Source organism: Drosophila eugracilis, unplaced genomic scaffold (genome assembly GCF_018153835.1).
Source record: "Drosophila eugracilis isolate 14026-0451.02 unplaced genomic scaffold, ASM1815383v1 contig_2152, whole genome shotgun sequence".
NCBI classification, from domain to species: Eukaryota; Metazoa; Arthropoda; class Insecta; order Diptera; family Drosophilidae; genus Drosophila; species Drosophila eugracilis.
In genome coordinates this window covers 215,732-233,855 of record NW_024573036.1, presented here as the reverse complement: position 1 = coordinate 233,855, position 18,124 = coordinate 215,732, and the positions used below count along the sequence as shown (strand labels likewise).

The 18,124-nt window shown below is 43.1% G+C and overlaps 1 protein-coding gene and 2 non-coding genes across 4 annotated transcripts in view; 1 reads left to right on the top strand and 2 right to left on the bottom strand.

Annotated features, from left to right (window-relative positions):
• Positions 1 to 10,335: 10,335 nt before the first annotated feature.
• Positions 10,336 to 10,429, bottom strand: Trnay-gua. Its single transcript has 2 exons — positions 10,393 to 10,429; positions 10,336 to 10,371 (listed from the first exon to the last, which is right to left on the bottom strand). It is a non-coding gene; the product is annotated as a tRNA-Tyr (tRNA).
• A 2,520-nt stretch (positions 10,430 to 12,949) lies between these two features.
• Positions 12,950 to 13,051, top strand: Trnay-gua. The gene is made up of 2 exons: positions 12,950 to 12,986; positions 13,016 to 13,051. It is a non-coding gene; the product is annotated as a tRNA-Tyr (tRNA).
• Positions 13,052 to 13,151: 100 nt separating this feature from the next.
• Positions 13,152 to 18,124, bottom strand: part of LOC108110930 (protein decapentaplegic) — a 31,873-nt gene continuing 26,900 nt past the window's right edge. For both annotated transcript variants that reach the window (XM_017220210.2, XM_017220211.2), the window contains exons 2-3: positions 17,168 to 18,085; positions 13,152 to 15,335 (exon numbers count right to left, since the gene is read on the bottom strand). In XM_017220210.2, the coding sequence (XP_017075699.1) occupies positions 14,437 to 15,335; positions 17,168 to 18,085 (1,817 nt within the window). In that variant the 3' untranslated portion in view covers positions 13,152 to 14,436. The remainder of the gene's footprint in view (positions 15,336 to 17,167; positions 18,086 to 18,124) is intronic.

Here is an 18,124-nt window from a genome sequence, read left to right as displayed (position 1 = left end):
GACAATTCCCATAAAAGACTTTAGCTTTTATTACTGACTGCTAATTTCGGACAATACTTCCTTCTGGCCCTCGAGCCCCCATTTAGCACTTGGGGGTCACACATCTTGAGCTCGCATAAATAATAACCGTATCGTTGTGCGTCGAGATTTTAGACAAGGTCAGAAGAGCGTAGCGAAATGCCTTTTGCATTCGGTTCGTCGCGCCGGCACACGCTGCGTATGCGCAATGTGGCTGAGGCAGTTGAAGCGGGTAAAGCGGCTTAATTAACTGCAGGCAGAAAACGAAAAATTAAGTGCAAATTGGCAATTAAGTGAGTAATTTATGAGGCGAAATTTCACCAGCTGGGGATGAGCTCCGCGGGGATACCGGTTACAAATTGAGACCTGGCCAAGAATCGAATCCCTATGCTTATTTTTGTATTAACTCATAAATTCGGAGTTCGTTAAGAATGTCGAAATAATAAATGCGGCTGCCACATTAAGACCCCCAACAGCAGCAGCAACAACAACAACAACAACAACAAACAAAACAATGAACAATCGATTAAATACAAAATAAGAAAAAAGGAGTCTGAAATGCAGCAGCCGCTGGAGCGCAGAACAAAGACCAAAAGTGCCGACAAAATGTTGGCAACTCGGGGACATGGACAGCGGGACAGATGCCGAGATAAATGCTACAAGCAAGTGGAAAAGCCGCGGCGAAGAAGCAAAGACGAAAATTTATTAAAAATCTGCTGGCAATGATATGCAAATAATAAAAATCGACCTGCAAATAAAGTGAATGGCATCGAGGACAGACAAAGGGCAAAACAGAGACATTGCAATTTGTAGCTGGGCCTCCATTAACATAAACTAAGGAGAAAACACAATTTTGTTCGAAATTTATTGAGAGTGCTAACAAAACAATTTATACCCTTATAATGGGCTTATTAGCCATTATTAGTACCGCTTATCGCAGGCTACTCCAACGTGCATGCCTTCAGGTAGTCCCCTCTCAAATTTCATCTGCGAGTCTGAGTCTTTTTCCCTGCCTCTTTCTTGGCCTGCTTAGCTGTTCCCCTTGCGGCTGTGTTGACAAAAATAAAAATGAAAAATTATCGCAATAAATTAAATTTGCTATCGCAAGACATTAATTCTCGGCTGAGCAGCCACAAATCGAAAGGAATGCCGTTGAAAGTGAAGCTTAGTGGTGGCCCAAACAAAAGACTTGAGCAGCAAACTTGCCGGAGTTGCGAGAGTGATTTCAGAGCTTTGGCTTTTGGGAATTCCCAAGCAATTCAAGCGGTTATAAATTAAGGAAGGAATTTTGTTGAATGTTGGAATACAATAATTAATCGATTAATTAATTTTCTTTGCTAATAAAATAACCATAAAAATTCCTAGATAATTTTATTCTATTTGAATTTCGGATGTTTGTTAAAAGTATCTTTCATTAATTTAACTTTTACTATTTTGTAGTTAAATCCTAGTTGATTGCCTGTTTCTTTACAATTATATTCAAATTAACGCTGACTGCCTACCAGCCCTCAAACCTCTATCCTGCCTGCTAATTAGCAAATGATTTACTACAAGCCCAGAACAAATACACACATGGCAAGGTAACCACCCAAAAAGCTGGAGAAGACCCAAAGCTAAACCGCAGGAGACATGCTGGCCACCAGGGAAACATTAAAGCCAGAAACAAAATCAAAGGCTGTGGCAAACCAACAATTTTCAGACATAAAACAATTTCTGCTGGCCACGAAGGCAGAGCGACTGAGAGAGAGACCTCGACTCGATCATCATCGTCATGGAGATAATGATAATGATGATCTGCGTGTGTGGTGTGATCGGTGGTCAGATGCTGTTCCAACCCCTCCTCGCCCAGAAGGGTCCCAAAAATTATTAATTATAGTCACGAAAGGAAATAAAGATTTCATTTCAACAGAATGTAAAACAAAAACCCTAAAAAAGCGGCCCGCACAGGCTCCATTTCTCACAGTGCAGCTGCCGCCCGGGAGAGCCCCTAAAAGGATTATAAAAAAGTTGTCGAAACAAGCCATTGGCAACAACACAGCTCCAACATTATTAAGAAATTAAGTAATTTCTTTTTTATTTATGCTCCACGGGTTTTACTTTAGATTATCTGGCTCGGGGCCCAAAGCTGGCCGCATAAAAGGGTAGCTCTACCCATTCCACGATCAACTGCAGCTGCCATCCCAGCCCAGTCCGATCCGATCCGATCCGATCCCCATCCACATGGTATCTCCAGATCCAGATCCAGTCCCCATTCCCAAGTCCGAACCTCTGTCCGTCTGTGAAATTTATTAACGATTTTTTATATGATTTTTGTTTTTATTTTTATATCTTTGTTTCGACGACTTCGACTGCGGATCGGGTCGATTCGGGGACCAGAGCTGGGAATAGGATGTTGTTTAGGTGTCCACATAGACACTTCGGGTGTTGGCCAAGTTTCGCTTTTTGGGAAGAGTCCTCATTTTGACGGAATAATTTCTGAACGGTCTTAAGTGGGGCTAATTTGTTTGCCTGCTAAAAAATGTTTTGGGAAGCGCTAATCAGCCGCATAAATTTCCGAATCTTCGTGTGTGTTTGGGGATCGGGCTGATTAGTAATTTGCGGTCGGGATATGACTGGGACCACACAGTCCCTCTGACTGGCCGTCAGAAATAGCAACAAATTAATTGAGTGGGTGCTGAAAAGGAAGTCGGTAATCTGTTAGACCGCAAAAGCGGTTAGAAAAATTAATGGCTTCATTTTAGGATCCAAGGGAAGACTTTGAAAAGGTCAGAAATTGTGCTTTAACTTAATTATGTTGCCAAAAAACAATAATTAAAAATTCTGACGCAAATAAAAATATATCGTAATCGTTAGACTAAACATCTTTATTGCCAAACAGTTAAACAACTAGTCATATTTTAATGACTCTCCAAGAGTATTTTACGGCTGTAAAAATCCCAAGTCAAGATATTTGCGAATTGATTTCTGGGGTAAATGCTACTGGCAGGTTTATACGATGGCTTCGCATTTACGAGCCGCGGAATTCCCATCAATGTGATCGTTTAAAGTTCAACAACGCAGCAACCAGCACTCCCATACAGCACAGCCTCCAAAAATCTGACAACCATTACAAATCATTAAAATAATGTTGAATTCGCTGCTGTGGCGGTCGTATAACACATTTATGGCATTTCTGCCTGTCATAAGGCCAGCAAACAGACATTTTTATTTGCTGTTTGCTGTGCACGCAAAACGCATTGAATATTGAACATGATAAATGATAATGATGAACGGTCATCACGCTGAGAGAGCTTCATCATCCTCCTCATCCTGCAAGCTGCCAATTGCCAATTGCCGACTGCCGCTGTTGGTTTTTCTAATTTGTAAGCCCAAAGATCGGCGATCGACACACGCTTGGCTACTTTTTGGCGCTCCATGGGGTGCAAAACAGAAGAGATGGTGCCGCCAACGTTGATGGCCAATGAATAGTGAACATTGTCTTCATTGGCATCTGGGAAAGGGGAGAAGATGGTGGCAAAACTTGGAGTTATGAGGGTATTTGCTTTGTTCTGCTAGAAGATGGTAAACGTTAAAAGTTTCAACTATTTAGTTGTCAATAAATATATATTTCTTTATAGACAACCATTTCCAACACCTAAACTTAACTCATTTGATTTGCAAATCAAATTCTAATCACATTTGAATGGTAAATAATGATATTTCAATCGAAGACTGTAAAATCAAGTCAGCACCCGCACATTTAGCAGTTGAGCCACAGGCCGGTCAATTATACAATTTATTAAATAGTAAATGCCGTTGAAATATGAGCCAGAGTTCAGGGCAATGGAGACGGAGACGGACCCACCTCGATTCCAGTCCCAGCTCCAACGGCATCCCCATCCACATCAGTCAAACATCATTTAACTGGAGGCTAATCCGCAATCAGCGCGATTTCTAATTTGCACCACAAGGTGTGCCTGGCCACTCCACTTGAATCCACTCAATTCCACACGAGCGCAAACACAGCCGGGCCACTAATAAATTTTTAATGAAACTTTTCATTTTCATATATATTTTGCCTGGAACTCGCAGTCACAATTCACAGACAGCGTGTCGCTCCCAACCCTTGAGCAATTGATGTGGCTGCTCCGATCGTTCGGAGCGATCGTACCTGCTCCATTGAATTGAAAATAATTAATAACAATAATTTGCTGCACGATAAGAATTCCATTAAAGACGCAAAATGTATTGAACAGTTGTTCGGCTGATCGGTTGGAGGGGGGCGTGGCATTTGGACCCCTTTTAAAAAAATTATGAGAACCAACAAAAGGGGGGAAACCTCGACTTGCCTTTATTCCAATTTCTGAAGCACTTTTTTTTTCCAGTTTTTGGTTGATTGTCGATGATTTTCTTCGGTTTTTTCCGTGTGTGTATATCTAGATTAAGCCCTCGAGGCAAAAACATAAAATCAAAAGCCGAAAATCAACATCGACAACCAGAAACAACAGGCTCGCCGTTGATTATTGAAATCATTGTGTTGATGCTGGGATCGCTCGTGTGTAGCGTTCGCAGCTAGACATTTTGGCATTTCATGACACCGCTCAGTCGCAGTTTTCAGTTTTCAGCTTTAAGTTTTCAGACCCCTTCCCAGATCTCTCTCTCCCCAGATCACTCTGCACCAATATCGACGACTCGGGATTGGAGACTCGATACTGAAGACCGAGGAGCGTGGAGCTTTTGTCATGGCAGACATGTTGGCAACGCCAAATGCTTTTGTGTTTTTTCTTGCCCTCGGGGCAGAAGATCATAAAAACGAGGGCTGTTTCTGTACTCGGTTACGGTACGGTTATAGAAGTACTTCAAAAAATAGTTATTAAAAGTGGCAGTAAAGATAAGGAAACGCATAACCAGGTATGAACTGGTTAGAACTAGAAAATTGTAGTCTTATGTGCAGTTTTTTGTTATCGTTAGTGCTGGGAATACATTTTATCTCTAAATTAAGATATTCAAGTTGAGATCTGCCAAACTATCAATCTCCCTCCTTCAATAGACGGCATATGTTCGTGTGCTGGCCTCATCATCATTTGGCCCGCTTGGTGCGGGTGTTTCTGCCCCTTTCGTCCCGGCCAAGAACTTGACCTGCCCAGCCCTCCTCCTTATCCCATTCCCAATTCCCGAGTCCAAATGCAACTTGCATCGGGGTGGTCCAATTGTACTTGGACTTGAACGATTGGCTGGCTCACGAATTGCATTAAAATCGCAATTTCAGCAGCGCGCAAAGTTCATGTCAGACATTATGTTTGCTTTGGAGTTGTGGGAGTGGAGTGGAGTGAAGTGGAATGGGATGCACTGAACCTGGCCAACAGAACAACTGCGGGGCCACACTGGCTGGCGATTTGAGGGAACGGCCATTTTCCCTCTGTCTTCTGTATGCTGTATGCTGCATTCTGTATGTTTGTTTGCTCAGTTCCTGTTCGGACAAAAGCCACGACGATTTCAACGCTTTGTCGTGTTCTTTGTGAGCCTGTGAGTCTCAGTCTGAATCTGTGTCTGCGTCTGTGTTTGTGGCTGCCCCAACCTGGACAAGAGTTCTTGAGCTTGGACTTGGGGCCCAAAGTAATTTATTTCTTTATTGTTTTACGAATTTACAATGCAACTGTGGGGCTGGGGCAACAAGGCAGAGAGCAGGAAGCAGGGAGTAGGGAGCAAGCAGAGCTGAGCAACACGGCCATAACAATCACGCCGCAGTTGTTGTTGCGTGTTGCATTTGGGGTGACCACCTTGGCGGCCAGATGATGCTGGTCTTGGTTTTGGTCTTGGTCTTCGTCTCGGATTCAGATTCAGATCCCCAGACTTGAAACCAGCCTCTGGCAACGACATTCGAGGTTGCTGGTCCGCCGGACTCATCAGTGTCAATGTTGGATGCTGGATGGTGGATGCTGTATGGTCCATGGTCCATGGTCCTTGGTGTGTGGTACGCATGCGCCCAGCAGCGCCCCAAGGAATGCGTTGCACGAAATGCAAAATGTCAGCGGCGGCGGCCCAATCGCATGGCGGTGCGAGCGGGACACTCAGCGCGAGCGAGAGGCACATTCCTGAAGCCCAACTGGAATTTCCTTTGTTTTCTGTGAGAAATTTCGAGCCAACACATAAATTGTCGTAGGCGCAAGCGGCCAAAAGGTTCCTGCCCGCCACGCAGCTTCCACAGTTTCCCAAGTCTTAACTGAGGGGCGATTTTCGCCTACACTCGCCAGAAGGTGACTTGCCTTCGAGTGATAAATTTTTCAAATATATAAACTAATTCTGAAGTTCAATTAGTTATCTTAAAAATAAAACAGCCTTACTATCAACCCTTTTCTTAGCTAATTTCTAAACTTGTTTTTAGTTTAGAAAACAAAATTCAAATAATAAAGTAAGGATTTCATGTATTAATCGGTATCAAAATAAAATTCCTGAAGAAAACCCCCTTTTTGCCCAGTGTGCTTTTAGAGAGCCGAGCTGCTTTCGGTTCGGTTTTGTAGTCGGCGATCGGAGCTGATCATCAGCGCTGGCATTTAGACAATTAAAATACTTCAAGTGCTTGTCTTTCGCTCAACGTCACATTTTGTTTATTTATGTGCATTAATTCGCCGGGTAGCTTATAAATTTTCTCTTTCGCCCCCCGATGCAGTCACCTTCTTGTCCGCGGGAGGATAACAATGAGATGGAGTTCTGTACGGGGGATCGTACAAGTTCATTGCCTAAGTCTTTCGATTGCTCGGAATTGCTGGGCAGGAATTTGACGAATCAGTCGGTAAGTCTGCTATGGCAGTGCCTATTTTTAGCCGGGCACTTACACAATTCGTTTACATATTAAATACGAAAATCAGCAATTCGATTGCTTATTCAACTCAATCAAAATTCCTAGGAAAAATTCCTCGGCCGTATCGTTTACAACGTGCCCGCTTGATTCCGAGTCTAATCATTCAATAAATTGGCACTGTCAGCCCCCCCCAGACACCCCCACATGACAACATTTTAACTAACTGCCTGACAAATACAAAACAGTATAATTTTTCAATTAGCAAATGATAAATCAAACTAACACTCAACGGTCGGACGCGGGGAGCTTGTGTCAAATAGAAAATTCAAATGCAGTCTTTAGTTTATTAATTGCTTGAGTCGTTGGAGCCAGGGGGAAGGGGCTTTGGTCGCAGTGGAAAATTGCTCAGACTGATGCGATTCATAATTACGCATATAAGCAACTATTTTGTTTAGTTAATGTAATTAGTGACGGGGAAACTTGAAGGGAGAACTGGTAATGACCTGACTTTGGGATTAGTGGGGAAATTAGTTTCAAGTGGGGGATGATGAAACTATCAACAAGGGTTAAGTAGGGGCAAATATTATTGAGTATTTTTCAAATTCCATTCTCATTTCCATACGAAAACAATCATAATAAATCTAGGAAGAGGCCTAACAAGTGAAGCTTATAAGCTCCCTACCGACTAATTGATTTTTTATTTTGCAATGGTCAATTTGTTTAAATTCCTATTAAATTTATTTGTATATAATGCATTAACTAACAAGGCTGGCCCACCAACAGACTTTCATTAATCAATATTCGAGCAATAAAATATCCCGATTAATTATGAAAATATAAACATATTAGCATATATCCAGTTTTACTGCAGTTTCTCTTTGTGGTGTGGCAACCGTTTTATTGTACATTTTGCAAATAAAGGGACCATTAAATACTAATTTATGGATAACTGTAAAGATAAATTCAATTTGATTCTAATGGCGGTCGACACGGCTGGAGCAGGAAATAAAATTGATATTTTATGGTCCAGTTCGGTTGAGTCATTAGGGCTTGTGAAACAAGCCTATAAATGTCAGCGAATGCCGAGTTATTAAGTCAACTAACGAACAAATTTTCTAGAAGACACAAACTCCAGCTGAGTTCACACGGCTCGAACATGCAGCAATGAATTCACATTCAATTAACTTCTCGCCTCATTTGAATAGCAGGGCACACGTTCGGATATGCTAATTGGATATTAATATAAATATATTCGTTTCACAGGCAAAGTCATTGCCATTTTGCCATTTTCTGCTGATTAATTGTTTTGTTTTTGTTTTGATTACACTCAAATATGCAATGTGCTACTGCCTCGTTTTCTGCGATCATCAAAACATGGGACACCCAGCGCTGTCGTTTCCGCCCGGCTTCAAACGAAAGACTTAGGCAGCGAACTTGCCACCAGCTTCTAACGAATGACTTTGGCAGCAAACTTGCTGCAGTTGCAGTGGCCTTCATTAGCTGGCCAAGGCTTATATGCTAATGCCCCATCGGCATCCTCATGTGGGGTCCAAGTCCAAGTCCAAGTCCAGGTCCAGGTCCACGTCCCAATCCACTTCCACCCAGCGTGTCCTGCTGTCAGACCGGCCACTAAACTGGCATTTATGCGCAGCACCTGTTGCCTGCAACCGCCTGTTAGACATTAATCCGTGGCATTTAGTTACGCTTTAATAAGATTTCTTGCTCCCGGCGAGTACGTTCTTCTTCTTGACCGTCTGCCGGGGAAAGCTGGAAAGCATTCTCAGTCTTTGTTTTGTTCTGTTTTTGTTTGGCAACAACCGAAGCTGCAGACAAAGCGACGCGCTGCAAACCACACTGGCTTTCCATGGCTGTGGCGCCCCATTTTAACACCCAAGTATGTGTGGTTATTAAAGAGCCAAGACTTCTGCTTTATGCGCGGTATTAAGTGTTTTATAACCGGGTAGCCGGAACAACGACGACTTAAGTAGTAAAAGATTAAGCAGAAGCAATATTATATTATTCCTATAATAAAACAATAACAGTTACCAAATCAATTACGACTTTAAATATCGTAGGTTCCTGAAAGGGAGTTTAAATTTTTATAGGGTATCTAGACCGTCTGCGTCTATGCTCCTTCTGATCTATTGGAATTTCAGTAATGAGGAAAGAGCTTGTTCTCCAAGCCGAGTATTAAGTTCTTCGACGGCATGCCATCGTCATAATCACAATCATCGGCATGCAAATGTGCACTGGCGAATGCCTGTGGCTTGTGGAATATCTAACGAGTGTTGAACTAATTAAGGTCGAGCACACCAGACCTATATATATGGCTTCAGAGTCAGGGAATATACGTTCATCGTATATATGCAATAAAGACGGTTTGTTTGGGGGCCATTAAGAAATTACACGAATTTCGATCTTCAGCGAGGCAAAAGTGCAACTGTTATATGGCTAAGAGATCGAGATCGAGATCGCTGAAAGGGCAAACACTCTTGAGTTGTACGCCCGAACACTCGACTTGGAATTGGGAATGGGGAATGACGGCTGAGACAATGCCGGATGATGATCTGCCAAGATCCAGATGCAGATCCAGATCTTCACAAGGAGCCAGTGAGCAATTCATATTCATTCATATTTGTATTTACTTAACTCGCCGATGAGGATGATGATGATGATGGGACGTTGGCGATGGTGCCGCTGGAGGAGATGCGATGATGACTTGCAACTTAACGAGAGCTGAATCTGTTGCCTTTATGCCCTCATATTTTCCTCCATATATATGTATGAAAGGCCCAGTCTCGATGTTTTATGGGACGCCCGTTGGCCGTGTAAATGGAGTTTCGACAGCCTAATTGGAGATCAACGCAGTATAATTGTCTGGATGCCCGGCTGCTCCGGCTTCTGATGATGAAGTCGTGGCCCGAGAACAGGTGAATGAATTTGTGACAGCCGCACAAAGGCAAATGATGTATTGATAGCATCTGTTTTTGGGCGGAGGAGCTGGAGAAAACGGCAGCCAAAGCGGCAGGACGTCTGCAGCCATTCGATTCAACGATTGTGAGTCAAAAAGTCTGAACTTTTATGCTGATGCTGAGGCCTTTGTTGCCTTTTTGGCTGCCAGTTGTTATTATTCTGGTTCTTGACTCTCGGCTTTGTGGCTGGCCGGTCCTTTGTAAAAGGACAAATGCAAATTGAGGGCTGTAATTTTTGTTACAATTTGTTTTCTTCTTTATGATCTGTTTCAGATTTATCAGAGTGCTTGTTTCGATACAACTCATGTTGTCTTTTAGAAGAATAAATGCTTGATGTATGGCTTTGTGCAGGTCTTTTGGATTGTTCGTTATTGTTTTTTCCATTTAGGTATGAAATTGTGAGGAAGTATAAAGTATAACATGTATGGCTGCAGTCGATCTACATATTAGTATATTTATAATATATATTTGTGTAAGGAAAAGAATTGATATTCAGTTCTCTGTGTTCCGTAAATGTTGCAACATTCCATAGCTACATTAAAAAAATAATAAAAAAAACTCCGATCCTTCGAGCCGGATTTGAACCAGCGACCTATGGATGTCTACACTAGTAATTCCAATCTACAGTCCACCGCTCTACCAACTGAGCTATCGAAGGTCTATATATGGCCCGCTGCAAAACGAGTTCATAAACAATCCCAGCCAAAGACAACTTATCAGTTGAGACAAATTTAAGTGGCGGTATTTCGATGGCGCTGAGGTGGTTCGGGGGAAATGAGCTTCGCTTTATGCAGAGCCAGCAATGAATATCGAATGTGAGAGGCGATTGTTTTCGGATTTCTTGTTTTTTTCGGCCAGATGAAAGCAAGGCGCCGGGTGTAAACACAGACAGTGCGTATCGGGGGCGACAATTAACGTGGCCACCTAGTAAACGCCGGTTGTGAGTCATCTCCCCGGGGAACCATATATTCGTATACTCTGGAAGCATCGCCTGTGGCCTTTGGATTCTGAGCAACCAGACCAAGTGAATCATGCCAGAGGCGCGCAGAAGACACGATCCCTGTTATCAGGCAAGTGGCCAGAGGTCCAGAGAACTCGGCCGGGGGCCTAGGACACATAACCACGTAATATCTTAGCAGCAGCACTCGGACAAAGTGTGTTCCCGATAAGAGAGAGGGCAATTTTTGACGGCCCGAAAGGCAAGTCGAGGGAAATACTTAACAAACCAATTAGGATGCCAAAAATGCGGCAAGTCATAAAAACGAAAACCGAAAACGGGCATCCGACCAATATAGGCTTATCTATATAAGAATATCAATTTGGGGATGGCATCGTGTTTCATGGTAGAACTTGTATCAAATATCGAAACCGATATTAACAAAGCCCGTGAAGAATAAAGAAACTTTAGTATTGTATTTATTTTTTACTGTTTACTAAAAACTATCGCAGAGTTTAAGGTATATAAATAATCGGAACCATCTCTAACATTCACTTACGATGGTCAAAAAAGGTTAGCCAAGAAGTGCATCGGAGGAAGCGGAGCGAAAAAACTGACAGCTTACGGATAATTACCGAGGAAAACACACAGATGCATCAGTGGCCGGGATGAGGGGCAGGTGAGGCTGCGTTGATGGAGATGAGGGACAGGTGAGCGGTATGGCTAAGCGCCATGAGCGGCGATTTGTGTGTGATCCATTGAGTAAGGTTTTGAGGCTGTGAGTGTAAGAGTGAGTGTGCGTGTGGATCGATTGCTCAAAACGTCTTGTTAGATAAGGAAAAATGATTCCCGCGGCGAGGGGTCAGTCGTTGGGTTAGTTATTCGTAATTTGCTCAGGTATGTTACAACAAATGTTCATAATTTTTAAGAATGACTAGGAATCGGAATCGGCTTAGTTTTTACCTTTTTTGAATTTCTACCCATTTTTGCTTATCAGCAGTTTTGGATCTCAACTGGTCGGTATGGGCCCTTGATCTTGGTATCAATTTCCCGCTATGATTGAATGAATTTTCCTAGTCCCAATCACAATATGTGGGCGTTGTCCTATCGCTTTAACAGATCTAGCATGGCCTACGAAAAATTGCCAAGTTCCTTGGAAAACCGAGAACTATTTTGGCAAGGCGTTAGGCCCCTAAGTGGACTTTATCTCTCGCCGCCTTGTGTGTGGTAAGTCAACTGAGAGGCTGAGAGCCTCGTTTTTGGCCGCCTGATGAGTCATTTAATTGAGCCCGAAAAAAATACACTTTGCCACATGGGATGGGTAGATTAATTTACTCTTCCGATAAACCCAGACGAAGTCCCCGCATGACTCATCCAACATCAACTTGTGACCGAATTGCATCTCCCTCTTGATTCTCATTTCATTTAGTTTTGTAATAGTATTTAATCGCCTGGGCTATTATTAGACTAAGGTCAAATCTGGATTTTCAAGCTACAGCTGCGAATAGGGCAATCCCCAGTGTTATCAGTAACGATTGGATTTGCGATTTTATTTGAGCTGAAAAGACACTTTTAGTTTTTTCATATTACATTCATGATGTATTATGCTTCATTAATAAAAAGAACTTTTCCTTTTTTATTAGTAAACTTTTTAGACTTGTTTTTTGTAAAAAACCTATTAATAAACATATTGAGATTCCATTAACCATTTTTTCCGTCTGCTTTTGCAATTTCATTAACTTGACATTGATTTAAAACATCAACCGGGACTAAGTACAATTAGTTGTTGACTTGAAATGTAGTATAATTAATATTTATTACACACCCTTATCAGCATCAAAGTTCATTCAGCTGTTTGAATAGTTATTCCAGATTCCTATCGTTTCATTTGCCAGCAATTTGTTACGTTTTAGACAGTTCTAGAGAAGTTGATATGCATGCAGATCGTTATCAGCCGTCTCGAACTGGCTCATTTAATTAACAAATTGCCCCTGGAACTGTGGTTTCACAGCTGCTTCTTAGTCAATAAATGCTGTGCTTTTCTTGTGCTTTTTAATCTAGAAGCGCCAGCTTTTCTTATCAACACGTAGAGGGTTGTACCTGTGACAGTTTTGTTGCTGCTTTTAATGCTGCGATAAGCGTTTTGCCATTGTTTTACGCGATTTCATTTTTTGCCGAGCACTTATTAAAATAATTTTGATAAGCTGGCGAAATTTTTAATTAGCACCTGAGCTGTCAACACCTTCGATAGCTCAGTTGGTAGAGCGGTGGACTGTAGAAGAATTCAAAATGCAACACAAAGCAGGCATCCATAGGTCGCTGGTTCAAATCCGGCTCGAAGGATTTTTTTGATATTTCTTTTTATAAAACGAAATAATCTTTAGATTTGTAGAATCCCAACTTTTCCCATTCCCACTCCCACTCCCAAACAAAAATAAAATAAATACCATTGCTTATTTTTTTTTAATAAATTGTTTTTCTTTTATATTTTTCATCTTTCTTTTTCCTCATCGCTCCCGCATCATCGCCATCGTCGTCATCAAAAATATGTTTTCTTTTTAAATAAATAAAATAATAAAGTTTATATGAAGAATTACATATACAAATCGTGCTCTGCAACATCAGGCACGAATCGATATTTTCCATCCATCGGGTTTTCTTTTTGTGGGTTTTTCATTTTGTTTTTGTTTCTTTCGTTTCTATTAATTTATCCAACATGCTGAGCTTAAGCGTTAGGTCTTAAAATTCTAGATTAATTAACGTTTACGGATTTACTCGAGCTTAGCTTAGAACGCATAACGATGTAAATAGTTATTCATATATTTATAGAGCATACGTTTTGTTTATACAGTTACGTTTTAGTTTAATTCGGAACGAAGTTTGAATACCCTTTCGTGTCGATATGTGAGTGTGTGTGTGTGTGTGTGTGTGGTTATGGGTGAGTGTGTGCTGATGTGTGTGTATCGCATATATTGTATATAGGTATTTAGTACATATACAAGAGAGTGACATATGCAATTTCTGTTTACTTTTGTCTAAAACTATGGTTTAGGTCAGATAGTTCCTAAGTAATTTCAAGTCATTATTCGATTATACTCTCGCTAGTTAATTTACAAATGGATTGCTATTGATTTATAAAATTATTAACAAAAACGGCTAGTAGAATAGGTCTCCTTTCCACAAACATATACATACTTAGATACCAGTTCGCATCGATAAAGTGTTTTAATATATTAGCATTTTTATACAATTTGTTCAATTGGTCGCTCTTACTCTTACTCTTACTTCTACTCCCTCTACACCTACTCATACTTCTACTTCTTCTTCAGCAGCAGCAGCTCACACAGATACGAAAGTATCTAATATCTGAAGTATCTGACGGATGGGGGTGTTCTCTGGTTTTGGGGGCGTGGCATGGCGGCTATATACAGTGGACTCTGCGCTCTCAAAATCGCTCTGATCTGGGATTTTTCCCCAGCCTGGCTGGGGAAACTGACAGAGGCTCCAAGGTGGGCGGTTATGGTGGGTGGCTCTTCGGGGGGGGCGTGGCTGCCGCCGATTACGTTTAGTCGATACGATTAAAGTCTAACGATTTACACTTAAAATTCAAATATTCAGTCCATTTTGTTTGCGTTGTGTTTAAAGCATTGACGGCTTGGAACCAAACAGCATTTGATGCTCTCTCGCTCGCGATTTCCACTTGGAAATGGTGGTGCGATGGTGCGAATCTATCGACAGCCACAGCCCACCACGGTCATCTCCTGGTAGTTCTTTAGCACCACCGTACTTTGGTCGTTGAGATAGAGCATGGCCACGCTGTCCAGTTGCGTGGGCACGCAGCACGCCTTCGGCACTTTGCCGGGATTCATGTTGTTGACCAGCGTCTGCACCACCGCGTGGTTCGTCGAGTTGAAGTGATCGGCCAATGGGAAGGGGCACTTCCCGTGGCAATAAAACGCATCGTAGCCTAGCGGCGCCACAATCCAATCGTCCCATCCGACGTCGGAGAAATCCACGTACAGCGAGTGCCGCCGGCAGGTGTCGTCGTGGTTCTTGCGACGCGTCGGTCTCCTCGGTTGCCGCTTGTTCCTTCCGCCCTTGCCACCACCCTCTCCGCCGGACACATCCCGTATGGAGCGCGCCTTGTGCCGCCCATCATCCGTGTAGGTGAACAGAAGCGGCTGCTTGTGCTGCCACCGCTCGTGCGCCTCGTCCGCGCTGCGGCGCAGGCGTACGTGGTGGTGCGGCGCCGGCTTTAAGGAGCGGACAGTCCGCACCTCCACCAGCAGACCGTAGTTCCGCTGGCGATTCGCCAGCCACCGGTCCACGGCCGGCTGGACATCGAGGCTTACCGTGTCCGTGCTGTTCAGCCGGACCGTCTTGGTGTCCAACAGCAGATAGCTCGGCTCCCGCTGGCCACGCACTCCCACACGCGTTATATCGTAGACGAGCACCTGATAGCGGGTTCGGTTCGCCGACGACGTCCTGGCCACCACTTGCGGACTCAGGGCATCCCGTGTCAACTGCAGCTCGGCGGCCTTCAGCTTCTCGTCGGCGGGAATGCTCTTGACGTCGAAGTGCAGCCGAAACCGGTGATGGTGGGGAAATCGATCGTCGATTTTACTATCTGCAAGGAGCCGGAAGAAAAAGATGTTACAGGTCAGTTTGGGGTTTGGAAATGTATATAAACTAAGTAATGGAACCTAAATATTTCAATTAGAAGATTTCGATATTTATTTTTTAAGACAGTTTCTAAAAAACAGTTTCCATCTGCCCTTTCATGTACCCGAATCGGGAATCAACGAATTAAGCCAGACGATCCGGTGGATCAAGTGCAAAAGCCTCGATCAGTTGGGATATAAAGCGGGCTCGGATCTCCGTCCAGATGATTAGCCACACCTTGGGCCAGTCGTCGACTACCTGGACGGCTGGATTGGTAAGTATCTCCTGCTTAAATACACCCACTGCTTGAGAGCGTGGAAAGTGCAGCGAAATCTGGGACAAAGAAGGTCGAAAATCGCACGTTCCAGTTGTCCAGCCGCCTTTTTACGACTGGCGCCTGTGCTAAAGACCCTGTCCCACCCCCGCCCTACCTTTTCGGATCTGTCTATGTATGCACAAATATACATATATCCGTGCGGCAAGGTGCAAACTCTGCACGCTTGCCCAAAAATCTTAATTTTGAATCGACGCCGCCGCCGCTGCCGTTTTCAAGTACCTCGCACAATGGAAAGCGAGTCGTAAATTCTTTTAAGAAGCGAGAATCAACCGGAGGGATGAGACCCAGTCCGAGTCTGAAAATCGGCACAGATGCGGCCTAAAGACGTGGCCAGAAACTGAAAAGTGAACCGTAACCAAGACAAACTCGACTCGACAGTCGGCTTAGACACTTGGCTTTAGACACTTGGTTTGTTTGGCGGTTACCTGCTCTAACTGCTTTATTGTTCGACCCTATAATCCTGCGGAAAATAATGCGAAATACGCTTTAATAATTATTGTTATTCCTACAAATACAATATAAAAGCCATTTAGCGCATGCGCTAAACGTTCCTGGTGTAATTCCTTGGAAAATTTTCAAGGTCACTGCCGGAATGGCATTGCAGAAGGGCAGGTAAAAGGACTCTCGTGTCCTTTTAGCTGTTCATTTTGGAAAGCCGTGGAAATTCCGCGTGATTTCACAGCGCTTGCGTGAATGATATGAGGAGTGTATCGAGGTATCGAAGGATCGGCGGGTTGGCCAGACAAGCAGGTATGCAAATCACTTAGATGAACTAGAATTTCAGGGAAAATCCGACTCGATCTTCATTCGCATTTTGGTAGCGGAAAGTACGCGTTGCGATGAGTGGGAGTATAAATTAAGGGTAATACAAATCGAAGCCTTTGGCAATGCGCAAAGTTCTAGGCAGACAGCAGGTGGAAAATGCAGGTATAGGAAGTAATGGATTGGATTATGTTTGGCTTCGATTTATGTCCCAATAAAATAGGCAAGTTTTTATATACTTACCGCCTATGTGTATATATGAATATTTCCTAATAAAATTATATAGTTCTCGCATTTTAATATCCCTATCTATTCGCAAAATAAAATTGAATCCAACGATCTAGATAAACCAGTATGGAATTTATTTGGTCGACATTCCCCAATCTAAATGGAAATTATTCTCCTTTATAAAAATGGCAATATAACTTGGTGAAAGAGAATGGATATAGCAGATTTCTTAGAAACGGGCCGTTTATGAGCAATTTGATAAACACCTAGAAATATTTTATATCTCCCTAAAGATTGGGTAAGTAACTCTATATGGGGAAAGAAACTAAGACCATTTTAATCCAAGTGAGGACTGATTATAAAAAGGATGTTGATCTTTCTAGATATTTTATCTATACGCTTCCGGTTTCCTTCCTTCTAACGGGTTTATATTTTTCTAATACTAAAATAAATATTAAATATAAACTCACCTTTGTGTGTAAAACTTCGCACTGTGTTGGCCGACTTGGTCAGTAGTCCCGGCTTGGGAATGTTGACCGAGTCGAGCTCATGGCCCATGATCTCGGCATAGAGCTTCTTCATCGGCTCAGGGATGATGATCTTAGAGCGGTCGATCTTTGGCGGCCGCTTCATGTTGAACAGCGAGAGCAGGCTCTTCTCGATCTCGACTAGAGTGGAGGGGTCCGGCTTGAGCTTGTCCTTGATCAGCGCCTCCTTGCTGTAGGTGGACGGACCCTGCTCGGCGATGATGGCCTTGGCATTGGCCGGTACATTGATGGAGGCCACCTCGCGATCGAGCACCAGCGTTGGCTCCTCCACGAAGATTGATTCAATCGATGATTGATGAGATTCTGAGGATGTGGATGCGGATGTTGATGGGCTGGCGGCCTTTTTTGGCTGGTGCTGCTGCTGCTGATGGCTGCGATGATGGTGGTTCTTCTTGTTGTGGTTCCTTTGCTCTTTGACAGCCATTTTGTTGTTGGGTTTATTAACTAATTGTTTAGACTTATTTTTGGAATTTTCTAATTGGTCTGTTCTTGGTTTATGCACTTCGTTGAACTGTCGGTTGTTCGCGTCACTTTTGCTAAGTTGTTTTTTGTTGTTGCGGTTTTTACTCAGATGGCTTTTATCACTATCACTGAACGAGGAGGGCTCGTTAAATGGATTAAATGCTTTTGCTAATGCTGTGCTGGTTGTTGCTCCTCCCGATCCTGATCTAGACGCTGGTCCTGATCCTTCTGGCGGAATCTGCAGGTGGGCGGCAACGGGCGCTATGGCGGCGATGAATCTCTGGGATATATCCTCGGTGCTAGCAACTCGAACGATCGTTTGTAAGGTCGCCAGCACTGCGAGGAGTAGAAGCCATGCGCGCATGGTCGCTTGCAACTCTGAAACGAGACAAAGACGAAGACATGGGTTAAGCGTTG